Consider the following 26,836-nt stretch of genomic DNA (forward strand, 5'->3'; position numbering starts at 1 on the left):
TGAAAACTACCTGTAACCAAACTTCAGGTTTCAGTTTACCTTCAACTAAAATCTGATAATCTCAAGAATAAAAGAAACACTAATGGTCATCTGTTCAAACTATTTTCTACAGTAGCAGTTTGGCCAAAAGGGCTTCAGGATGGAGTTTTGCATTAGCCGTTTGAAGATATGATGATCACATTAATGGGGGAGGGCTTGAGAGTTTATAAAACTTCTATTATTATAATAGCTTTTTAAAAATTTTAGTATAGAGGAATTATTTCCTTTAAAAACTTGATTATGAACAAGTATGATATGAACATAGACATTGTTAATGTTCTGAATTATCTAAATGTCTAAATATGTTTCAGGTGATTCCTAAAATACCATTTTGTTAATAAATTTTGATTAATAAATATCTGATTAATAAATCAGATTAATAATAAATATTAATATTAATAATAAATATTTGATTAATAAATATCTGTTTGAAAAAGCTGGGACATGAAACACAAAGTCCTTTAAAGTGTCAAATAATTTGCTATATATGGATTGGAATGGAAATTAATTGTATTTTTTGGAATCCAGTGTGAAATTTTTTAACTAGTACCTAGAAACTTTTTTTTTTTATTTTTAATTTTTTTTTGGCTTTCTGCACTTTTTAGCCCTCACAGATCAAGTTTAGCTGTTTACCAGTATCAAGAGTAGAATGCATGCTAAAGCTGCCATCCCTGGACTTGGTGTTTTCTTCAAATCGAGGCGAACTGGAGACTTTAGGGACTACGTATCCCACAGAGACTTTATCCCCTGGAGCTAATGCTACTCAGAGTGCAACAAAGACCTCTGCAAGCAAAACTGGAATACCGGGTATAGAAATACTCTCTTATTCCGCTGGTAGAAAGCCAAGTACTATTTTCAAATAAATATTTTAATAGTAATTAGTACATATTTCTAAAAAAATAAATTTGGAAAAGGAGAGAATATTTGAGAATTAGAGTATTTATAGAAAAATATATAGAGATCAGAATTTTTCAAGTATATTTCGGTACAAATGAATGGCAGTTGGATAGCATTTTTTGGTTGTCTTGAATGTACACACTACAAGCACTATGAAGTAATTGTCATATTACATGTTTAAGTACTTTGAATGTTTTATTTTATTCTCTATTTTTACATTTAAGAGTAACAGTGTTGCAAATGGAAAATGAAAGATATAGTATTATCTTGCAAGAATTTATCACAGTGAATTAAAATTGTATGAGGGGTAGTAGAGATGTATGTGTGTGTGTATTTAATCGTAGGATGGATAGATAGATAGATAGATAGATAGATAGATAGATAGATAGATAGATAGATATAGGGATATAGGGATATATATATTTATAACTCAAATGTCCATTTCATGAAAGATTTTGTTTTTAACACACAACTGATGATTTCCTAGTGAGATAGTCACTGTTCACTATATTAAATCTCAGTGTCATTTCTGCCCTAAAAATAATAGAAAGATAGCATATGCAAATGATAAAGATTTTATTGACCATTCTTAAAGAGACTAGAATGAATGAAAATTGATAATTATTAATAAGAGAACTATTATTAAAACAGTGGTTCATAACCAGGGGTAAAAAAAGCCCCCAGGTATATTTTTCAATGTCAGAAGACACTGAAAAAATGGCTAAAGTAAAATATTGCTTTGCTGTGTGAATCTTTGAAAGTTTTCATTGTAAAATAGGAAAACAAAAAGTCGATATTTTAGAAATAAATTTTTGCTAATGCAGTTGCCTCTCACACTTAGCTCCAAAATATTGCTGTTGGAATTGTGTTGTAGTCTATAAAGTATTGGAGTGGTAGTGTCAGGTTTGGGGAACCTGTTTTTTTATTGTAAAATTACCTCGTTGTTCATTAGAGAGAATATGGAAAACATGAGTACTGAAAATGAAAATAATATCCTTTTATCATGGATAACCAGTATTATCACTTCCTTTCTACTCTCTAGCACTTTTGTAGATACAGCCTTCTTCCCAGGCACAATTTAATCTCTTCTGCTATGTATCTTTTAAAAACTTAAAATATAAGTTTTCCCCAAATTATTAAGTATTCATCTCTAAAATTACTTTAATGATTGCATGAGATTCCATCATTTTGATCCTACATTTGAGACTCCCTGGGCTTTTTGTTTTCTATTTTGTAAATAATATTGAGATGAATATCTTTGTATATAAATCAACATCCTTAGGATAAATTCTTAAAAGTGGAATTCCTGAGTCAGAGAGAGTGAACATTTTTAAACTGTTTTATATGTTTTACTCTTCTAGTAAATCTAAGATTTCTGCATCCTCACCACAGTGTATGTAGACACCAGGTTCACTGTATTCTTCTCAACATTATGCTTTAAATTTATTTTTAATCATTATTAATGTAATGGGCTAAAATGGGGTTTTATTTTATGTGTTATTACTTCATTGGCTAATGAGGGAGAGAGATAAATATGCCCATGTCCATTTCTGTGTTGGGATATTCACATTTTTTCTTAATGACAAAATGCCACAAATTACTGACACTTAAATTATTATAGTAGTGTATATATGTACCATACTAAGTATATGTAGTGAAAGGAATATGAAATCAGTGACTATTTTTTATGTCCACATTTTGATTCTTTAGAAAATAAAAAAAATGATATAGCATCCCTCATTTTAATCATCATAAAACATGCAGGAAGAATAATGAGAATAAATGTATAAGAAGTATAGGTTATAATGGTATCCATTATTTTTTTTTAAGAATATTTATTTGAGAGACAGCACAAGTAGGGGGAGGGGCAGAGGGAAAGGGAGAAGCTAAGCAGGGAGCCAGACTTGGGGCTCAATCCTAGGATCCTGAAATCATGACCTGAGCTGAAGGCAGACACTTAACCGACTAAGCCACCCACATGCTCCAACAGTATCCATTCTTTCAAAGGATCTTTATTGAACTTTACTGGGGTCCAGGTCAGTGCCAGGGATTGAATAGATGGTAGTGAACCTAGCTAGCAGATGTGTCCCTAATATGTGGAACCTAAGTTGAATTTGGAAAAACAGATAATAAGCAAACAAGCATATTTTAAGTGGAAATGTGAAGTAGGCAAGTATGAGTTAGCCAAGCAGAGAGTTGGGATGATGAACGCCCTAGGTATAGAATATAAAAATCCGGGGTGCCTGGGTGGCACAGCGGTTAAGCGTCTGCCTTTGGCTCAGGGCGTGATCCCGGCGTTATGGGATCGAGCCCCACATCAGGCTCCTCCGCTAGGAGCCTGCTTCTTCCTCTCCCACTCCCCCTGCTTGTGTTCCCTCTCTCGCTGGCTGTCTCTATCTCTGTTGAATAAATAAATTAAAAAATCTTTAAAAAAAAAAAAAAGAATATAAAAATCCATGAAGCAAGAAAGAATTTGGCAAGTTTAAACAAAAACAGAGAACTAGTTTAAGTGGAATGTGGCAAACAGAAGGTAGATTGGTATGAAAAAGATTTAGAGAGATGGGAAAGAGATTATGTGGGGAAGCCACTGAAGGATAAACGGGAAGGTAAATGTGAGATTCTGATTTACACCTTTAGAACACCACCAGTCCAGCTGCGGTGTGGTAGTTGATTGGAAGAGAACAAGAGTATGTGGTCCATATATACAATGGAATATTACTCAGCTATCAAAAAGAATGATTTCTTAGGGGCGCCTGGGTGGCACAGCGGTTAAGCATCTGCCTTTGGCTCAGGGCGTGATCCCGGCGTTATGGGATTGAGCCCCATGTCAGGCTCCTCCGCTATGAGCCTGCTTCTTCCTCTCCCACTCCCCCTGCTTGTGTTCCCTCTCTCGCTGGCTGTCTCTATCTCTGTCAAATAAATAAATAAAATCTTAAAAAAAAAAAAAAAAGAATGATTTCTTAACGTTTGCTGCAACATGGATGGCACTGGAGGAGATAATGCTAAGTGAAATAAGTCAAGCAGAGAAAGACAATTATCATATGGTTTCTCTCACTAGAGAGAAACATGGAACATAAGAACTAGGAAGATTGGTAGGAGAAGAAAGGGATAAAGATGGGGGGGTAATCAGAAGGGGGAATGAACCATGAGAGACTATGGACTATGAGAAACAAACTGAGGGCCTCAGAGGGGAGGGGGGTGGGGGAATGGGATAGACCGGTGATGGGAAGTAAGGAGGGCACGTATTGCACGGTGCACTGGGTGTTATACGCAACTAATGAATCATCGAACTTTACATCAAAAACCAGGGATGTACCGTATGGTGAATAACATAATATAATAAAAATATTATTATGGAAAAAAAAAAAAAAGGAAGAGAACAAGAGTAGAAGGAAGCAGGGAGAACAGTTGGCCATTTCAGCAGCCCAGAATTGGTAATTGCTTAGACTAGAGTAACAACAGTGAGACCAGGAAAATGGACAGATTTCATATATGTTCTTAGACGTTGAAATGATATAGTGATAAATTGCATGATAGAGATTAGAAGTAGGAAGGATGACAAATAACTCCCAAGTTTCTGGCTGAGCTATTTACTTGGAAATGTTGACTCACTGGAGATGGGAAACACTGGAAGAAAAACAGATTGAGGGTAAAGATAAAGAGTTCAGTTTTGGACCAGGCAAGCTTTAAATGCTTGTGAAACATTCTAGTAGGATGTCAAGTAACCAGTTGCAATATGAATCCAAAGAAGGTCTATGTTTTTTGGATATACATATTTTGGAATTATCTGCAAAATCATGTAATGTTCTATTGAATGCTTTATTCATATTTTTTACATTTAAAGCATATTTTGAATCAGCCTATACACCTGTGGTAAGTGTTGCCAATGGAGACATTTGTTTCTTCTCAGAGAAAGAGATCTTTAACTTTCTGCATTTGTGTACCTTGCTCTATTGCCAGTGCTTGCTACTGAAATGTGAACTCCAGTTATATGATTTGGATTTTTTATAGTTTGTTCTCCCCCTTTGACTAAGCCGCAGCTGTTTCATGTCTCTTCCACTGCCTGCTTCCAGTGGAGCAAAGGAGAAAAGAAACAGGAAACCATGGAGTTTCCCAGTCATATGTTTAAATAATTGTTTCAAAGATGAACAGGGTGTTCAACCCTAGTTAAGAGAATAAATTAATTGAAAAGTACATCTAAGTCTTTATTTTGATTCCAAGGTTTTAAATCTATTGATCAGTTAATGTTTGAGTATTTCCATTCTTAAGAATGTATTAAGTGACAGGCTTTTAAAATTTTCTGTGACTTATGAATATTTTGGATTTCTTGTGTCCACTGTAGGTTCATCAGGCCTAGGCAGCCCTCTTGGCAGAAGTCGACATAGTAGCAGTCAGTCGGATCTGACGAGTTCTAGCAGCAGTTCATCTGGTTTGAGCTTCACTGCATGCATGTCTGACTTTTCCCTTTATGTGTTTCATCCATATGGAGCAGGGAAACAAAAAACTGCTGTTTCTGGGCTCACACCTGGATCAGGAGGACTAGGTATACTTAAAGTGTTTCCGTCTTTTTGAATTTATAGCACCTTTTCAAGTTTTGATCTTTTCAGAAATCATAATACCTTTAATGATGGATATAAAACAAGATTAGAAACTTTATTTTTCTTCTTAACAATATTCTGTCTCTACATAAGTAGAAATATGAAATAAGTAATTCAGGTGAATTAATTATAGAAGACTTTTAAAACAGTATTTTACAAGTGACATATGCAGCACAATAATCTTTGGATTTAAAAGGATATTTATGATACTTAAAGGTTTAAATATTCTACCAAATCATTATTTGTATAAGAAATTGTATTCTACAAGTAGTAAATTTTTAAAGTTTGTGCATCACATTTGTCAATTTAAAATGAAACCACCTTCTGCTGCTGCTACTACTTCTCCTTCTTGTCATTATTTCACCAACTTAAATTTCACTGTCATTTTATTTTATTTTATTTTATTTTATTTTATTTTATTTTATTTTATTTTTTTAAAGATTTTATTTATTTATTCGACAGAGATAGGATAGGGGATCACGCCCTGAGCCCAAGGCAGACAGCCAACCGCTGTGCCACCGAGGCGCCCCACACTGTCATTTTAAAATGCAGATTTACCACTAAAAATGTATGAGATGTTGGTATTAGTGAATGTCTCTTGATTTACTTAGAGAAGTAACAAAAACAAATACTCCATGTCAGTGCTAGTTTTTGTTGGAGAAGTGTTGTGAAAATCATTACTATTGTTTATGGGCTTGAAACTATTAAACTATTGTTAAGAATGCTAATGCTCATTAGATCATTCTTCTTAAGTTTTTAACCTCACTTGAAGTGATTATAATTGATGGCATATTCCAGTGTATTAGATAATTTCATGTAACTTAGTTGCATATATGTATGTATATATGCATACATGTATATATATATGTGTGTGTGTATGTGTGTTGTGTTTTTGTTTTTGTTTCTGTTTTAAAGGGAATGTGGATGAAGAACCCACTTCAGTCACTGGTCGAAAAGACTCACTCAGTATAAACCTTGAATTTGTAAAAGTGAGTTTGTCTCGGATAAGGCGCTCAGGAGGTGCCTCATTTTTTGAAAGTCAGTCTGTAAGCAAGTCTGCAAGCAAAATGGACACTACACTAATCAATATATCTGGTACTTAATCGTATAGTTTCTTAATTAAAATGCTGTTTTTCAGAATTAATTAAGGGCTTCCTTTTTAACAGTGTTTAAATATTAAATACATTTAATAATATTAAGCTTTTAGTGATGAATGATTTAAATGAGAGGAATAACAGTCTAGGCCAATGTAGTATCTCAGTCGAAGTAAGCAATGTTAGGAATATGATTTCTAGATAAATGCTTAGAAATGTCATCCAAAGGCCAAAATATGCCTAGTTAAATCACTGAAAACTGCTTCTTTGCTTCTCTACCATGAATTTGTAAAATTTCTGATTTTTCATTAGCTTAGTTTACTAATTGTAAATTCTTAAAACACTAATGAGGGATGATGGTTAAAAATTTTTTACTTAGTGTCATAAGATCTTAAGCTGTGTACATGTGTATTACTAGCTTTGTAACTAGCCATGTACCTATGGGCAAATCACTTGCTCATTTTCTTTATGTTGCGACTTGACTGTTTAAAATTAAATGCATATGGAACATTTTGAAGAATTTGGAGTACTATGGAAGTGAAAACTTTTAAAGTTATTAGTTGCACAAATATAGTAAGTACACTTAAAGCTAATATTCAGCAAACATACACTGAGCCTATATTTTATGGTGAACTTGTGCCAACACTCTGCTAGATAATTCAGGGTGCCAGCATGAATAAGGCAAGGTCTTAACGAGTAGACAAATAAATGACAATGCAGTGGGATTAACGCTGTAATGGAGGTTTATATAAAGAGGAAGAAACAAATTGTTTTATTCAAGATATCAGGGAAGGCTTCACAAAAGAAATGATATTTGGACCAGATCTTCAGAACTACGTAAAAAAATTCTTGGCTATAGCAACATGGTCTTTAATGGTACAGAAGCATCAAAAAGTCTGCTTTTGGATCATACTTCGGTTCACTGAAGCAAAGCATAGGTATAACTGAACATTTAACTGGTTGTATAGTTAAATGTCCCAGGGGAGAGAGGAAATGGCTAGAGGCAAAGCTGGTAAAACAGACCAGGACTAGATTGTTGGGAGACTTTTATGCTAGGCTAAAGAACAGAGTTCTGATCCTTTGGTCAGTGAAAAGCCATTAGAGGTTTTTAAGAAATGTGATGACAGCACTGTGCTTAAAGATGACAGTACTGTATTCTACACTTTAAAATCTGTGAAGACATAAAAAAACAAAAACAAAAAAAAACCCTATGAAGATAGTAATCTCATCATAAGTGTTCTTACCACACACAATAAATTTGTATTGGATTATAAAATAACATGTTTGCATTAAAAAAAAAAAGAAATGGGATGATATTTCAGATTGGTGTTTTAGAAAGAGTTGATGGCAGCATGTAAAATGGGAGAGATGCTTGAAAAGCCTATTGAAATAGACCAGGCAATAGGGAGTGAAGCCCTGAGCTGTGACAACAAAAAAGGATGGTTTTAAGAGAAATAGAACCCACAAGCTTGAGGACAAGCTGCGTAAGGAGTAGAGGAAACAAGGATGCCTCACATTTTTAGCTTAGGTGACTGAAGGGACAGTGGACCGTCATTAACTTAGATCGAAAATAAGGAAGTGCCTAATAGGGTGCTTAGGTGGGAGAGTCTGGTAGATAGATAATTGGCTGATGGGCTATGTGGGTATGGACTCAGGCTGAAACAGAAATGTTAGATTTGGGGTACACTGGTGTGTGATTCCTTACAGAAGCTCTGGTGGAGGAACAGAAGAGCATGTAAAGCAGGGCAGAACCCCAGAAGTGGCCATCACAATGCCTTCAGACTGACAAGTCCCCGCTGTCTGTCTAAAAGGAAAATAGTAGCTCTTGCCACACACTATTTGGTTTGCAACTACTTTTGAGAAGTTTGTGTCCTGCCCATCCTGATTGTTCAGTTTCTATGTTTGAGAAGAGCCGTATGTTAAAGTTGAAAGCTGTCAGTAAGTCTGATCTTTAGAACCTCTCAGAATTTCATGACAACAGAATTCCAAGTTGCCCTCACCTCAAAAAAGGAAATGGGAATAGTGTAAAAATATGCCATTTTTATCATTTGTGGAAGAAACCAATATTATTACTTAGTAATCATACCATGTAACTTATTTCGATATTTCATTAATTATAACATTATTATAATTCAGTTGTGTGTGTGTCATACCTACCATGTGACAATATTAAAGGTTTTGGAAATCTGTTCTAACAGATATGATTTATTTGTGTATCAGCTGTATGTGATATAGGGTCTGCCTCCTTTAAATATGATATGCGTCGACTCAGTGAAATTCTGGCATTTCCAAGAGCCTGGTATAGGAGAAGTATTGCAAGACGTCTATTCCTTGGAGACCAAACTATAAATTTGCCGAGTAAGTTTGTTGTGTAATTGTAATTATATTAGGTTGCTTTTAATTTTGGTTATAGTAGTAATAGGAATCAATGATTGATACCACAAACTTTGTCTTACTTGGTAAGTTGTAGCATGTAATTCATTCACTCATTCAGCAAATGTCTGCTGAGTGCCTCTAACATGCTAACCACTGGGGGATACATTAGTATTGGAGATTACAAAAAGCCTGCCCTCTTAGAGATTACATTCAGCTGGTTTATATTCTGTATTGATGATTCTGTAATCTACAAAATCTGGAAATGCAGAAATACCATCTAATCATCCAAGTTAATCATGGTTAATTAAGCATGAAAAACAGAAAATGTTGGGGATATGCTATCACATTGCCTGCATTTTTTCTCCTGGACTTAGATGTTGTAGTAGTATACTGTGTAAGTGAAAGAGATAACATGATACAGTAGAAAATATTAGAAATCCAGGTTTGAGTCTGTCTCTCTCTTTTTTTTTTCTTTTTGAGAGAGTGAGAGTGCACACTTGCAAGGCCTGGTTGGGGGGGGGGCGGGAGGGGCAGAGGGAGAGGAAGAGAGAGAATCCCAAGCAGGCTCCCACCCAACTTGGATGCTGACACAGGGCCGGATTCACAACCCTGAGATCATGACCTGAGCCAATTTCAAGAGTCATATGCTTAACCGACTGAGCCAGCTAGGCGCCCCTCTATTCCCTTATTTGTAAAATGGAAAACGAGCACGTGTATTGCCCTACTCATGAATTCCCATGAGAATTAAATAAAATAACATGCTGGAATGTTCTTTGCAAACCATAAATTGCTGTACAGTTCTCAAATAGAGAACTAGAAGGAATCTATGATTAGAAAAGGTGGAGTGCTGAAATTTATTATTTTGTAACATGGAGATTGTACCCTGATTAATTTTGTTTCTGTTAATCTTGTTTCTACTTTTCTAATAGCATCTGGCCCAGGGACACCTGATTCCATTGAAGGGGTAAGCCAGCATCTTTCCCCTGAATCGTCAAGAAAAGCTTACTGCAGGACCTGGGAGCAGCCTAGTCAGTCAGCCTCTTTCACCCACATGCCTCAGTCACCTAATGTATTCAATGAGCATATGACAAACAGCACCATGTCACCAGGGACAGCAGCACAGAGCCTAAAATCCCCAGCTTCCATAAGATCAAGGAGTGTGTCTGATTCTTCAGTTCCCCGAAGAGGTAACACTGCTCTCTTTGTTATCAGTATCCTTCCAATGCCCCCAAGATAAAAATCTTAATTAGTTACTCCCAGTTTCTGCCTCAGCTGTAGGGCAATATACTCTTGCAGATTTTTATGGAAGATAGGAGGGTGGGAGTACCCCAAACCAAACAACAAACGCTTCAAAGTATTTGCCAGAAGAGATAGCTGGATGGCTAGTAGCTTTGAAAAAGGGAAAAGAAGAGAGGAATGAGCGTATTATTACTTTGTGCCAAATGGTAGTTATTTTTAGAAGTAAAACAAACCTACGATGTTGTGAAAGATGTTTGATTTTGAAGGTAGGGACGGTTCTGAAATGCAGACGCCGGCTGAGGCACCCGTCTACCGCGTTCCTGTGGGCTCAGCGTGTATCTTGAATCTTGCATTTACTCATTATACTCTCAGCTTGTGATACAAACTATATCATTTTTATATGTTCAGATACAAGTAGAGTGCTGAGCACATAAAAGAGTTCAGAAAACACTGGCTGAATAAAAGAATGACTGAATGGATAAATACCAAAGATTAACTTTTTCATAAATGAGTCTGACATTCAGAAAAAAAAAAAAAAAGATTAACTTTTTCAAAATCAAACCTATTCGGCAGCAGCGACTTATGGTTCTCTCATTTGTTAAGAAAGTCCCAGAGTGATGATCTGTGCCGCTGTACCCCACGCACACCAGAATTTCCTCACACAAAATGGAGATCATACAGAACTTTATGAGCTTACAAGAAGACTGCCAGCCCTTACTGAACATTCAGTAAAGGGTAGCTAGTATTTTAGAGGCAATATGACAGCTATCAAATATTAGGCTTTAATTAAGAATACCATCTTTTTACTTTTGGGACTATAGTGTTAAGAGTGGTAACTTTTCATTGTCTGAACATCTTTGTGAGTGAATGTGCATTTGATTTTTTTGTTTTTAGATTCACTTTCAAAAACATCAACTCCTTTTAACAAATCGAACAAAGCAGCAAGCCAACAAGGGACCCCATGGGAAACATTGGTCGTGTTTGCCATCAACTTGAAGCAATTAAATGTTCAAATGAATATGAGTAATGTAATGGGAAATACAACGTAAGCTATTCAGATACAAGGAAAATTAATCATTAGTTGTAATTTTTCTTATATTGTAGTAAAGCAATTTAAAACCTTTTTAATACTGAAATGTTTGAGACCGTAGAAAAAAGCTATAAATTGCTTTCTCTTGAAAATGGTTTTATCCTAAATATAAAACAACATGGAATATGTACTCGAAAAAGAGAAGATTATAAGGAAAACAGTGTAATTTGCTAGCTAAGTAGAAAGCTTTTATTATCAATATTCAAACATTTACCACAGCTTTTTAAGAAATGTATTGTTTTGTCAGACTTTCTAAAAATCCTCTAACTCCTGTTTTAATTCATGACATTGAAAGCTATATGTCTAATTAACAGCACTTTTTTTTTTTTCTCCAGTTGGACAACTAGTGGTTTGAAGAGCCAAGGCCGTCTGTCGGTAGGAAGTAATCGAGATCGAGAGATAAGCATGTCCGTTGGTCTGGGAAGATCCCAGTTGGATTCTAAAGGAGGAGTAGTTGGAGGGACCATAGATGTCAATGCTTTGGAGATGGTTGGTATGTTGAAATTTTATACCTGAAAACAAGTATTTGAAAATTAATTTTGATAAGTTTTCCCCATTAGGCATTTCTATGAAAAGTAATTATTTTTTCTATTTTAGCTCATATTTCTGAACATCCAAATCAGCAACCTAGTCACAAAATTCAGATTACTATGGGTTCTACTGAAGCCCGTGTTGATTACATGGGCTCGAGTATCCTCATGGGTATCTTCAGTAATGCTGATCTCAAGCTTCAGGATGAATGGAAAGTAAATCTGTATAATACACTGGATTCAAGCATGACTGATAAAAGGTATTTAGTAAAATGTTACTTTCTGGATACTTTGTATGATTGCTCTTAATATGTTTTCTCTCATACAGTGAGAAAACACAAATGATTCATTTTTCTTGCAAAAGATTTTATATTATGCAACTAATACGAATAAAAAAGCTGGGTGGAGAAGGGAATTTTCCTTGTTGTTGTTGTTGTTGTTTTAAGCTATCTTCTATAAAATAGATGATAACTCTGTTTTATGCTTTAGTGAAATATTTGTCCATGGAGATTTGAAGTGGGATATTTTCCAAGTAATGATATCAAGATCAACAACACCAGACCTGATAAAAATAGGAATGAAGCTCCAGGAATTTTTCACACAACAGTTTGACACCAGCAAACGAGCTCTGTCTACCTGGGGACCTGTTCCATATCTTCCACCTAAGACAATGACTAATAACCTAGAGAGAAGTTCACAAGAACAATGTAAGAATTAGAACTAAGCCTTTATATATACTTTATCTTTCACTAAATGTTTGTTACAGTCTTCATTTAAAATAATATCTATGTACCATACTTACAAAGTAAACCACATGCTCTTTATTCTATTCACTCAGCAAAGTACCTGATTTCCTACCCACCACTGGAATTAAAGGCCATCATTTGGGAAGTCATTGTGTATTACCTCCTTCCCCTGCCATAACTCACCTTTAACCATACTCACTCCATGCTCTTGAATACTAATTATGACAATGTCATGTTCTGGCTTAGAGCATGGGCTGTGGAATCAGAATGTCTGAGTTTGGATTTATCAGCTGTGTCATATTAGGCAGATTATTAATTTCACTCAGTAATTCAATCAGCAAACCAACTATATTCTTAAGCACTGTTTTAGGCATAGGAGATCTACTAGTAGACAAAGTTCGTACCTACAAAAACCTTTGTTCTAATGGGAGAGATAGACCATAATTAATTTACTAACTAAATATGTCAGATAATTTCAGATAGAAGGACGTGCAAAAAAGGCAGGGAAAGGAGATAAGAATAATAGTGTGTGAGGCTAGCTAGTTCAGAAAAGGTGTCAGAGAAGCCTTTTAAAGTTCTAGGCTAGAAAGATCTCTACTGGGGAAGAGAGTTCTGGGTATAGGGGCCTATTGAAAAGTGCAAAGCTCCTCTAGTAGAAGAAACTTGGCTTATTTGAGAATCATTAAGGTGGCTACTTTGGTGGAACAGAGTGAGCAAGTAGGAAAGTGCTGGACATGAATGGGCACAGATAAGATTTTGAATATAATGGCTAGGTGTTTGAGAGTTCTGAACAGGTTTCATGTTTGATTTACTTTTTCTTAAAGTACTCCTTTTTGAAGCATCACTCTGGCTGCTGTGTGAAGAATAGACTACAAGTGGTGAAGGGTGGAAGTAGAGACTGCTGCAGTAATTTCGATTACTTTTGTTGCTCACATAGTTATAGTAAGGAGNNNNGGAAGAGTCCAGGCAGCAAATGATGGCAGCTTTAACCAGAGAGAGGTAAAAGTGGTGAAAAGTAGTCAGAATCAGGATCATTTTAAATAACTCTTTATAATCACAGAGGCAGTACATGTGCATTGGAAAAGCCTAGAAAATACATATAAGCAAAAATAGAAATAACACATTACCCCAGAAATCATCACTCTGAACAATTTAGAGTATACACTTTCAGATAATTTTCTGTAAACCTATATAACCATGTACTTTTTACCAAAATATTGTTCATACTGTTTCGTAACCTTTTCTAGTGAACAGTATCCAGTTTTCCATTTTGCTAAGTATTTATCTCCTCTGGCCTTCTGGTCACATTCTACAATTGACCTAAGATTATTCTTACAACTGGTTTGTCCAAACCAATATACCAGATTCAAGATCACAGGTTAAATCTGGCAATGTTCTTTTACTCTCTTTTAATTCAGCATAGTCCTTTTTTTAATGACCTGACTTGTTGAAGAGACTTAGACAATTGACTTGCAGAATGTCCTACCTTCTAAACTTTCTTTTTCTGTTGTTTGCTTGTAGGTTCATTTATCTTGTTCCTCTAGTTGCTATATTTCCTTTAAACTAGAATTGGTGTCAGGTGTATACAAATTAGAGAGATGTTCCCCAAAACTCCTGGCCTAGATTCTTAAAAAAAGGCCTTGTCTTGAAAAACAAACCAGGCTTAGGGAACTGTTTTAGATTAAAAGAAAGTAAAGAGACATGCTAATTAAATATAATGTGTGATCCTTGGTTGGATCTGGAATAAGAGTTGTGGAAAACAGCCAAAAAGGACATTATTGGGATAAGTGAGAAGTATAAATATGAATCGTACATCTGATTAGTGCTTCTGAAATTTTAATGTGTATCTGAAACACGTGGAGATCTCATTAAAATGCAGATTCTGATACAGTAGGTATAGGGTGGACTTAAGAGTCTCTCTTTCTGTCTACCAAGCTGCCAGGTGATGCTGCTGCTGGTCCTCAGACTTCACTTTTCAGTAGCAAGGGTATAAGTGAGTAAAAAAACAAAAAAACCAAAAAAAAAACCACAACAACCCAGGAGATCTCCATTTGATTTCTAGATCTTTAAGTCACTGGTTCATTTAACCCCTCTTCTGTTTCACCTGAAAGGAATCTAGATCAAATCCCTAATTTACAGAAATATTGTGAGAATTGTGTAAAATTTCATGCAAGCACTTTGTAAATCATGAATCATTACAGAAGTGTTGGTTGTAATTATTATTATTAGCAAGTTACTACTTTCATTAATTCTATCCGTCCTTACACAGCATCTTTTCCCAGACTATTTTTATTAGCTTCTGCTTAATGTTAAGCAGGTATTGAATTGTTTTCATCCCTTACCTACATCACTTCAGCTACAGAAAATAGCCACGTGCTGCCTTCCTACTGGCCCTTCAGGGTGTTTGTGAGGCGCTTGAGGATAAGTGGTTCTGGTTTTCTTGCAGTGCTCGATGCAGCTCATCATCGACATTGGCCAGGAGTACTGAAGGTGGTATCAGGATGCCACATATCCTTATTTCAGATCCCATTACCAGAAAATGGAATGCAGTTTGGAGGATCAATGAGCTTACATGGAAATCATATGACACTAGCTTGTTTTCATGGTCCAAATTTCCGTTCAAAATCCTGGGCCCTTTTTCACTTGGAAGAACCAAATATTGCTTTTTGGACTGAAGCTCAGAAAATCTGGGAAGACGGTAAATGGACACATTTGTAACTTTTACCTTTTCTTATCTTCTGATGTGATTATAAATGACAGAGTAATTTTCCTTTCTCGTATCTTTTGTATGTTTCTGTTATATTTCTGAAGTCCAACTCTATTTGTTCTCATGTACTTGACATGTCAGGGAGTTCATTGCCAGTAAGTCAGTATCTATAAAGTCTGGACCATGTTAAAAGACTGAGTTCTGAACTCCCGTCTTATTCTGTTCCTTACTTAGGCGATGAAAGTTTCTGCTGCTGTGGCTGGCCACAGTCATAATAATCGTTATTATAAATATTATAAAAACATAAAAGACCCATGGTGGTAGTTTAAGGAAATAGTCAAGATTAAATTATAAAATGTTTTATCAGTAAGGCTGTGCTTTTACCTCTATTTACAGTGATGAACCTCCTTCCTTTTAGTTATAATTTCCTAATCTGTGGTTGCTTAATGATGAAGGAAAAAAATGGCTGATGCTCATCATCTTAAAAAATGAAGATGCTCATCACCAGGGATAAATGCAGTTAAAACTAAAAGAAAAACTATTTTTTAATTTTTTCTTCTCACTTTTTTTACACCCTCCCTTATCTATGTATGAGTTAACTAAGTCCATTGCTCTAGAGCCGCAACTATTTTCTTGCATCTAAATATAGTTTGTTAACATCGATAAACTTTTTTTTCTTCTAGGCTCTAGTGATCATTCTACGTATATTGTACAAACGTTGGATTTTCATCTGGGCCATAATACCATGGTTACCAAACCATGTGGTGCTTTGGAAAGTCCTATGGCAACAATAACCAAGATAACAAGGCGTCGCCATGAAAACCCACCCCATGGAGTAGCGAGTGTAAAAGAATGGTTCAACTATGTGACAGCCACAAGGAATGAAGGTTAAAGTTTATTTCTTTGGAGAGATTTGTTTTCTGTATTTGGGGCTCTGTTGCCTGTGTTTAGAATTTAAGTGGAGGGAGAATTTTCATTTCTTTAATTAAACTATTTCATTTTACTCATGATGACATAAATAACAATATTAGTACCTGATTCACCACCCTGGTAGTGCAACATCTCATAGACCAAGAGTTATTTTAGATGTAACTGAAAACATTGAAAATAAAGTTGATTTAAATAAGTGAAGTTTATTATAGTTAGAAAGAGTCATTGTGTAGTGATGCTAAACATGAGAAGTTTGGTAAAGTTACTACACAACTAAGTAATAGAATGCCACAAACTTTAAGGTTTGGGGTGGTTGGGATAAAATGAAACTAAATAATATTCCTATGAAATAAGTTTAAAAAGAGTGCTTTTGATGAGTTTTTCCATTTGATTAGAATCACCAGTCTTGTATTAATGTGGCCAGGGAAATTCTTATTTTGTGGCTCTTTTTGTGTTCAAGTTTATACTACTGATTTTACCAATCATGTCATCTGTATTGGAAAGGTGACTACATTGAGACCTGCTAAGACTTGAATGTTTTACTTAAAACTAACCACCTTTCAAAATGGGAAAGATGACTTGGGCCCCACTGAAAACATAGTTACTATGGCATAGGCAACACCAGGGATTAGAGACTGTTAAAAATGTACTAAGAACAAAGGAGGATAAGGAAGTAAATTAGAAGATTATGCATGTATTGACTATTCTGTACTGACTATTCTACCATCCAAAGAGAGATTTTAGAGGAGGGGTTCTTTTTGGCTGGGATACCATGGAAGGGCTCTTAGCACACTGCACTGCTACCCATGTACCTGAAAACTACTAATTTTTATAATAAAACCATAGCACTTATGTTGGGGAAAATCAGGACTTCTACGTTATTTCAAAGTCAGGAACATATTTAATTGTAAATTCTATATAAGAGTAAAGTTTTCAATCTACGGAGAACTCTGAGCCAAATGAAACTCTTAAATTTAGACATAAATTTAGTTAAAAATAGTATTCATTTTAAAGTTTGAGGAAGAAAAGCAAAATGTATTAGATTTATCCAAAATCATGTTTTAAAGCTTCAGTCTTGAGAATAGTGATATACATCACTATATATATAAGTAAAACACTACATATATATGTAAATGTATCACTATATTTATTTATAAACATATATAAATAGATAAATATATATAGGTAACTATTCTCAAGACCAAAGTTTTATATGGCTCTGTTTTAAAAAATGTGAGTCATTATTTTTCAGCTTCTAAAATGATAAAACTTCTGTGTATGATAGTGTCATGAAAGCTATAGCTTATCAATGCCTATTGGTTTAATTTGATTCTTCTTGTCTTTATTATTTTCCATATAGAGCTAAACCTACTTCGTAATGTTGACGCTAATAACACTGAGAATAGCACTACAGTGAAGAATTCTAGTTTGTTGAGTGGATTCAGAGGAGGTTCTAGCTATAATCATGAAACAGAGACTATCTTTGCATTACCAAGGATGCAGCTTGAATTTAAATCCATTCATGTTCAAGAACCGCAGGAACCTTCATTACAGGGTATGTGGAAAAACAGTTCCCAAAGTTACTAAGAAAATTCTAAAGGAACTTCGAATTGCTGTTTTCTCACAAGTTATTTGTGTAATAGTAATATAGTCTGATGAAATTGATTTGCTAAATTTTCTTCCCAACTATTTGACTTCTGGTAAATAATTTAATCCATTTGTGCCTCTTTCTCCTCAGTAAAATGGGGGACAATAATAGGATTTCATTCAGAGGGTTTTTATGAGGAATAAATGGCATGTACTTTTGTACATCTTTTGTAAGTCACATACAGAAACCACTCAGTTCTCTATAGTTGCATTTAAATGGATGCATTTGCATGAACCCATGTAAATCCCTTATTACCAGGAAGAGAAAGGGACTTATCTCATTAAATCTTTTACTATAGAACTTTGCCATTGCAGATGCCAGCCTGAAGCCGAAGGTAGAATGTAGTGTGGTGACAGAGTTCACTGACCACATTTGTGTGACTATGGATGCTGAGCTCATCATGTTTCTTCATGATTTAGTGTCAGCTTATCTTAAAGAAAAAGAAAAAGGTGGGTAGCATATTCTTTTTTTTTCCTTTCCAATTTCGGAAAAGGCAGTTGTCAGTGCCATTTATATGGATTTTTATGGTCTGGTCTAATGATAAAATGAGTGGAATGTGTCTCCTTCCTTTGAGTTGTAAATATCAATCAATGAAATTAATATAAATAATATATTAGTAAAACTACGTGACAGACTTTCTGAGTATCTCCTCGGTCCATGACACTTTTTCTAAACATACCTCACACTGAATGGTGTTTTATACTTTACAAATGCTTCCATATATGTTATGTACATTATCAGGCCTTGTAGGAGAATCTCACAAAGGAGGAAGAGAAAGAAAATCTCTTTGAGAAAATACTGCTAGTCAAAGTGAAATAGCTAAAGAAACAACTACATAATAAAATAGTATGAATTATATACATTGTTAGGAAAACTTAATCAAATAAGTAGATAAATCTGTTTAGAATGCAGAGAACATTATCTTTTTATAAATAAATAATTTAGACTTCAGTGGTGGTGTTTTGTTTTTATGAGCTAGCTAACATTGGTTTAACCCCCTGGAAAGTTACATGTTTGTCCATTAGGAAACATATGGTGACCTTAATATCCATATAGAATTGGTTGACTATATTATGGTGTCCATATAGTGGAATGGAATACTCTGTAGCTGTTTAAAAGAATGAGGTGGTCAGAAATATAATGATATGGAATGGTCTCCAAATATATGGTCTTTATTTACCCAATAAGTATTTATTGCACAAACATATGAATATGTAGTAGTAAAATGACAGATGTGATTTTTTTTAATTGCTTGGAATACATGCTATTTGTTTAGGTCACCCTATAATACTTCATTTTCCTAATGAGCAAACATAAAATTTATCTAGCAGGTATTTCAACAGACAATCAAAAAACAATGCAAAAGTAGCATAGCATAGATCGAATTGCTGCTCCATTACTATTCAATCCAGATGTGCCAAAAATGCAGTGAGAGTAAAATCAGTAATGATGGCTGGAAGAAATTTAGGAGACATCAGTTGAAACTTAAATGACCGAAACCGTATAATAGGAAATATTATATATAAGTAGATCCAGTCTTCACTTAGAGCACCAACATATACCAGTTCCTGGTAATCCTCTTGTTTTTCTCTCTGCCTTAATATTTAAACTTAATGTGGAAAAAAACCAGCCTCTAAGTAAACCTGTGAAGTTCAGAAAATTCTTTTCTAGTCTATGTCTATATAAAAGCCTGCCAGATTTCTTTCTTGTAGTTATTATGTGAAATCTTTGTCATCTTATGAAATACTGTGTTGGTCTTGGTCGCCATGACCCGTGCATGTTAAAAAAAAACAAAAACAACCACTTTCTTTTTAAATACAAATTGTTGCGCAACAACAAAAAAGAAACAGACTCAATGAGAACAAAGTGGTGGTTGCTAAAGGGGAGAGGAGTGGGGAAAATAGGAGAACTGGATAAAGGGGATGAAGAGCTACAAACTTGCAGTTATAAAATTAGTCACGGGGGTGAAAAGTAAAGCATAAGGAATATAGTCAGTAATGTTGTAATACACTTGCCATGGCAAGCATTTCAAAATATATATAATTGCTAAGTGACTATGTTGTACACCTGAAATTAATTTAATATATATAAATTATATTTAAAAGTAGAAAAGCAAACTTGTATAACATTCTTTCAATGGGAAGAAGGAAATGGGGACTTGATTATCAGACTTACAATAACCAAGTGTTATTATTTTTGGGGATTTCAGTTATAAATAAAAATATTTTAATAGCTATAAGTATATTTTGTAATTAAAAACTAAAAGCAATTAGTTTTGACCAAAATAAGCATAAACATGCCTGAGAATAATCTTTAATAGCATGTAAGGCTAGACCAGAATCAACATATTTCTAGAACATCAAGATAAATTGTAGAACTGTAATGACTACCAGTAATAAAAACAGAGTGACTGTGAACAGGCAGTAACTGAAGACATCTATTTTCTTCTGTACTGTGAACGTAAGGGCAGGTTTATTCCTAGCCTCATTCCCAATCAATATGTTATCCCTACTGCTAATTCACAATAAAGTTAAAACCAGAGTTACATAATGCCTATCATCTTACCTAATTTATCAGTTATTTTGTATCCAGTTTGTGTCTTGAAAACCTATGCTCTAAGAGAAATGCTACGTATACTGAAGTTTGCCAAATGAAAGCTACCTTTGTCTCAGATTTTATTTTAATTTTATATATATTATGATCACCAACTTAAAAAGAATTTCTTTCATAAAACATTTGAGTATTCACTATAAAGAATGAAAGACTGCTTACATAAAAAGCTCCTAAATTAGTATCAGTGTTCAAATATACGGAGAGACACATTGACATCCTGAAACTATGGAGCAGTACACTTTAAGTGAGTGAAGTGTATGATATGTGAATCGTATTTCAATAAAGCTGTTAAAAAATGTCCACCTGTGGCCAGTCTTTAGGAAGTCTTAATTTCAGTGCCCTATGCTTGCTATCAAATAAATCTTGGCATTCTTTACCATTAGTTTTAAGCACACAGATATATGTAAAATATATGCTATTCCTCAAAAAAAAAATGACATGTTACTGGCAGTTATTTATGGCTTATTTTTTTAAAAAAATACTAGTTTTTCAGAAAGGTAATTAAATGAGGCTTCGGCCGGTTCATAAGTAAAATGATAAATGGAGCCAATTAATACTGTTCATATGGTGATTTAAAATAACTTTATAAGATATATATTTGTAATATTAATCTATCATTTTCATTATAGCCATTTTTCCACCTCGGATTTTATCTACTCGACCAGGACAGAAAAGTCCAATTATTATACATGATGACAATTCCTCTGACAAAGACAGAGAGGACGGCATCACTTATACTACTGTGGACTGGAGAGATTTTATGTGCAACACGTGGCATCTAGAACCCACTCTCAGGTAAGTAGCGGGTGTATATATTTGGGATTATCATGAGAAAAAAGTCATAAATAACGTGGCAAATTAAATGTGGTTTACCAAAAACCTTTTTTAGAAATTAGCTACTTATAACATCACTAACTTCTGGCTGTATTTTCTGCTCCTTTCTGCCTTTTTAAGTGCTTCTAGTGCCAAGGCAGGAGAAGCACAAACACCACAACTAGCTCGGCACTCTCCACTGTGTGACGTTCTGTCAGTTAATCACTAAAATACGAGAATAACCCCGCTTCCACCATTGCTGTTATTTTTTTTACCATCTTTTTTTACCAGGATATTATTTTCAGGTGTTTGAGGTACCTGCAGTAAACTTTTGTGTTTCTTAGTTTGGGAAGATACAGTAACAGCCATACATCATCATTAAGAAATCATTACACTTCTCACCTATGTCATGACCGTGTAATAGAACCTGCAATGGCACAGGGTGGTTCTGTCTGCGTGCGAAGCGGTATAGGACCATCCCGGAATTGTTGAATTTCATGCTGTCAGATTCAGGTTCGTTTATAGAGACATGTTCTACTACAGTCCTCATCCCAATTATATCAACTTATTTTCATATTAAAATTTCAAAATATTCTCTCGACTTAATCACGTTTATAATGGCTGCAGTAACTAGCAGTACTTGCTTGCATTGTATGTCCTTGTTTATTGCTACTATTCACAGCCTTCCTTTCATTCCCCCATTTCCTCTCATCTGCTTTTGACTGTCTCAGTCATGGAATAACAGTGTCAAAAAAAAGTCCATCACACTCTGGCACAACATTTCTGCAGAACAATACAGGTTTCATTTAGGTTATTATTTCAGACATGCCACAAAATAATTCCATAGCAACAAAATATCCGTTATACAGTGGACTCCTATATAAGCAGAAAGTAGTGACTTTGTGTTAATAATTTGTATGTAATAAAATTTGGTATTAATTAACAGTACATATACTCATGAGAAGAATTAACAGTGTCAATACTCAGGGGCACCTGGGTGGCTCAGTTGGTTAAGTGTCTGCTTTCGGCTCAGGTGCTGGGATGGAGCCCCGCATCGGGCTCCCTGCTCAGCGAGAAGCCTGCTTCTCCCTCTCACACTCTCCTTGTTTGTGTTCCCTCTCTCACTGTCTCTTTCAAATAAATAAATCAAATCTTTAAAAAACAAAACAGTGTCAGTGCAGAACAAAATTAAAATATTGCAAAGATCCTAATGCAGAAAACTACTTAGGAAATTTGTTTTGTATTTGTAAATATGTGATGAAATTGTCATTTAATTTCAAATGAGTGAAGAAAGTTTAATTTGCCATTCTTCTTCTCCTCCTCCCCCTCCTCTCCCTCCTCCCCTTCCCCCTTTCCTCTCCCTCCTCCCCCATACCATCAAGAGACTAGTTAATATGGTGTAGTGGTGAGAGCATGTTGAAGGGCTCTAGCTCTAAGTCCAGTGGTCTAGATAGCATAGTAAACTAAATGGTCTTGGCCAGAGGACCTAACCTATTTCTGCCTCTGTCGCCTCATAAGAAATTTGGTGAACAGTTTTACCTACCTTGTAGGGTTGTTACAATGGTTAAATGAGTTAATTAATGAAAAATGCTTATAACCATTAGAGTCTTAGCAGATCAGTGTTTCGTACCCCCTTTTCTCTACCCAAGTTCAGAAGCAATTGTTGAAACAGTGGGAGAGAGGCAGCTGGAAATCAAAATGACAGTTATAATAGTGATAAAGCTCATAACAGAGAATGTGGTTTGGATTCTGGCAACAGTGACCTTCTACTGCAAAATCCAGGTTTGGACTTACCTACAGGGTCTTCATCACGCAGAACACCAGAGTTGTGTGCCAGCCCCTCTCTCACCTTGAGTTCTGCAGTCGGCATCCCTGTGAACTCATCTAGCCACAGGCAGCCATGAACAGTCTGGAGCTAACTTACTTAGGCGCCTGTCCTTGAGAAACCTATTACATGGAGCAATAGACCAAAATGAGTGGCTCTTAAGAGGAGGTAGGGAAGAGGATACTGAACTGCACAACCCAGTTCCTCAGTTAACTTGCCAATCAGATACATCATTAATATAGGACATTAACACAGGAGCAGAGAAAGGCCAAGAGTATTGCACTAATGGCGGTTCCTCTGTATAGAAGGAAATACCAGGAATAGGGAGAAAATGGTTCTCCTTCAAACATGTTTAGCACATAGCACACTCAGGAAATCTTAGCCTTTTTTCCCCACCATTATGCCACATATATGTTGAACTCTTTTTTTTCTCAGCTTTATTGAGGTATAACTGACAAAACATGTAAGATATTTTAAGTGCATGGTGTCATAATTTGATATATGTACACATTGTAAAAGAATTCCTCCCATCAACTTAACGTCTTTTAGAATGAACCAGATGTTATTTAAATGTCAAGATGACCCTGTAACTTTAAGAGGCCTAAAATACAATAATCAAAATGAAATTCAGTTAACTCCACTGCTGAATGTAGGCTCTCATGAATACTTATAATCACATTTTTTAATGCCGTTATAGTAAACCCAGGAATTGTAGCTTATTCAGGTGCACCTCCAGAGAAGAGTCTGTCTTGAGCATGTTATGGAAGCTTAGTGATGTTCTTGAACCTGCCTTCAGGACTGAGTTATGGCACTGTACTCCTTAATACCATTATTTATAATTTTAGATTAATTTCTTGGACTGGAAGAAAGATTGATCCAGTAGGTGTTGATTATATCCTTCAAAAACTGGGCTTTCATCATGCCAGGACTACTATTCCTAAATGGCTTCAAAGAGGAGTCATGGACCCACTTGACAAGGTTCTGTCAGTTCTTATCAAAAAACTTGGTACTGCACTACAGGATGAAAAGGAAAAGAAAGGAAAAGACAAAGAAGAACACTAAAAAAGTAACTTGATCTGTGAACAAATTATGATTGTGTCCGTTAAGTTTTATTACACTGGAGTGGTTTTTTTTTCTTTTTGTGTAGTAAAATTATTTTCAGTATAACTTAAGATAACTCTAATTTTGTGGCCATTATATTGAAAGTTTGTAAGTTAACCTGTTTATTCTAGTTCCACCATTCTGTATACAGTGAAGTATTGCATGATAATGTACATTTTGTGAAAAACTAGATTCAAATATATAAATCTGCTCAGTAGGATTTATAATTGTAGGGTTTATACTGTATTATGTGCAATATGATTCCTGCATCTTTAAAATATTTTCAGAGTAACTGTGAATTTTTGTTATTGGCCATAACTTTTAGAAAAAATCTTGTTGATAATGTGATTTTTTTTTGTCATTAATTGCTTTTTCTTTTTTTAAAATGTAGTCTTGTATAAATACCTATTTGTATATAGTTTGAGTAATTGTGATATGATTACCATTAAAATATTGTTTGTAACTATTGTAATAAAGTCACAATAATTGGTTTCACTCTGTAGTTACTTTTGAGTCTTTTCTTTTTCTGATAGCTTATTTTTGTAATAGATGCCTGTCCTGTTAATGTTTTCATCGAAGATGATTAATACTTACAAAAAATAAATCATGGGGCACCTGGGTGCCTTAGTCAGCTAAGCATCAGACTCTTGATTTCAGTTCATGTCATGGGATCCAGCCCCATATCAGGCTCTGTGCTCAGCATGGAGTCTGCATGTCCCTCTCTCCCCTCCTCCCCCCTGCACTCGCTCTGTCTCTAAAATAGATAAATAAATAATCTTTTAAAAAATCTTTGGGGGTGGAGTTAAGACAGACAAGTAGGCGGAGCCTGGGCTTTCCTCATCCCATCCCTCAAACACAGCTGTATTGAGATCAGATCACTTGGAACATCCAGGAAATCCATCTGAGGATTGAAAATAGGATCTCCGTGGTTGGAGGGAGACAGTGTGGCAGGTGCAAGGTGCATGGAAGTGAATTGGGGGAGACAAAAACTTCAGAGACGTGCAGGGAAGGAAACTTTTCCTCTAGGGAAAAAAGGAGGGGGGGTTTTGAGAGTGTGTGGCATTGGGTTCACACAAGAAGAAAGCTCAGACCACAGACTGGGGAGATGGGAACTGAGTACACAGGTTTTTTTTGCAAAACTCAGGTTTTGGAAGTGTGTGACTTTCACCGAGGCAGAGCCGTAGCCTGCACTCCTGGGGAGGAGAGCCCTGGTTCAGAGCATGCACAAAGTGGTGCAGGGATCTCCTGGGTTCCGCTGAGAGATCATTCCCATTCCTGGAGTACATTTGGAAAGAGGGTATATTGCCTCTCAAAGGACAGAAGATCCTGCAGGCTCCAACAAATGGCCTTTCATGGGCAGGGGACGAAGGTGCGTGAAGAGGCTGGATAATCCAGGCACTGGTTTTCATGGTGCCACAGCATAGAATCCATCCACCATGCAGGCGTGGGACTCTTTGTGGGAGAAAGGGCACCAGTCAGAGAGCAGCAGGACTCTAATCCAGACGATGGAGCAGATCCGAGTGGTGCCGGCTCCTTCAATATTTGGAATTTTGAATCCCAGCCACACTGAAGATAAAAGGCAGGAGAGTTGTGGCACCAGACATGCTGAAGGCCTTTACTTTTCTGTGAGGGCTTCTGAACAGCAGGGGGTGTAAAATTCCCCGTCTGTGGGTAAGAGTGGGGTGGCACCGTATTACCCTTGCTACTACACGGACCTCAGAGAGCAACACTGCAGCCCCCAGTAGCGGTGGGAACCGCTTACACCAAACCCTGCCCCCCTTTGCCTGGCAAGTGGTTTTTCAGCTGGGCAGGATTGACTCAGCCGGTGCAGGGCGCTTCTCCCTCAGGACAGCAACACAGGCAGCACATGCCTGCACCGGGTCTACTGATCATACAGTGCCTCACAGTGTCCCCTTCGCTTCTGGTGAAAATAGCACTAAGCTGTATTTTTTTTTTTTCCTTACTCTTTTTTTTTCCCCCTTTGGAATCTGGCTTATAGGTTTTTGTTTTTTCCTTTTTCTCTTTCTTTCTTTCTTTCTTTCTTTCTTTCTTACTTTCTTCTTTCTCAGGCTTCTTTTTTTTCTTTTTTTTTTTCCTTTCTTTTTCTTTGGAATCAGACTTATAGTTGGTTTTTTTTATTGCTTGGTTTTTTTTGTTGTTCTTTTTCCTTCTCTCTCTCTCTCTTTTTGAATCAGGCCTTTTTCCCCCCCCTCTTTTTTTTTTTTTTTTTGTCTGTCTTTTTTTCCATGCTTTTCAAACAAATCAAAGCACACCTAGATAAAGGTCCAAACACTCCCCACTACAGGCAAGGAGGCACTATTCAGAGGACGGACCAGTGGGAAAGAGCAGCCAAAACCCAATAGCAGAGTGCACACAGCATACACCAGAAACACTCCTGAAATGCCAGGCCCTGGACAGTGTAGGACTTCTTTTTAATATAGCATTTCTCTGAGGTGCAGGAAACATAACAAGCTTTCATAACACACAAAAGAAACTTAACCAAAGTGACAAGATGGAGGAATTCTCCCCAAAAGAAAGGTTAGGAAGATATCATTGCTAGGAACTTGTTCAAAACAGATATAAGCAATAT

At 35.8% G+C, this 26,836-nt stretch overlaps 1 protein-coding gene across 1 annotated transcript in view; it reads left to right on the top strand.

The window, feature by feature from the left end:
- The window catches only part of KIAA1109 (KIAA1109 ortholog), a 198,170-nt gene extending 173,290 nt beyond the window's left edge, over nt 1-24,880 (top strand). The window contains exons 72-86 of the mRNA XM_040626286.1: nt 645-846; nt 5,279-5,479; nt 6,450-6,629; nt 8,849-8,986; nt 9,934-10,191; nt 11,138-11,288; nt 11,669-11,826; nt 11,931-12,123; nt 12,353-12,570; nt 15,056-15,307; nt 16,000-16,203; nt 17,607-17,801; nt 18,209-18,343; nt 21,137-21,302; nt 23,991-24,880. Coding sequence (XP_040482220.1) covers nt 645-846; nt 5,279-5,479; nt 6,450-6,629; nt 8,849-8,986; nt 9,934-10,191; nt 11,138-11,288; nt 11,669-11,826; nt 11,931-12,123; nt 12,353-12,570; nt 15,056-15,307; nt 16,000-16,203; nt 17,607-17,801; nt 18,209-18,343; nt 21,137-21,302; nt 23,991-24,207 — 2,868 coding nt within the window. The 3' untranslated portion in view covers nt 24,208-24,880. The remainder of the gene's footprint in view (nt 1-644; nt 847-5,278; nt 5,480-6,449; nt 6,630-8,848; nt 8,987-9,933; nt 10,192-11,137; nt 11,289-11,668; nt 11,827-11,930; nt 12,124-12,352; nt 12,571-15,055; nt 15,308-15,999; nt 16,204-17,606; nt 17,802-18,208; nt 18,344-21,136; nt 21,303-23,990) is intronic.
- The last annotated feature ends 1,956 nt before the right edge of the window (nt 24,881-26,836 follow it).

Source organism: Ursus maritimus, unplaced genomic scaffold (genome assembly GCF_017311325.1).
Source record: "Ursus maritimus isolate PB19 unplaced genomic scaffold, ASM1731132v1 scaffold_11, whole genome shotgun sequence".
Taxonomy (NCBI): domain Eukaryota; kingdom Metazoa; phylum Chordata; class Mammalia; order Carnivora; family Ursidae; genus Ursus; species Ursus maritimus.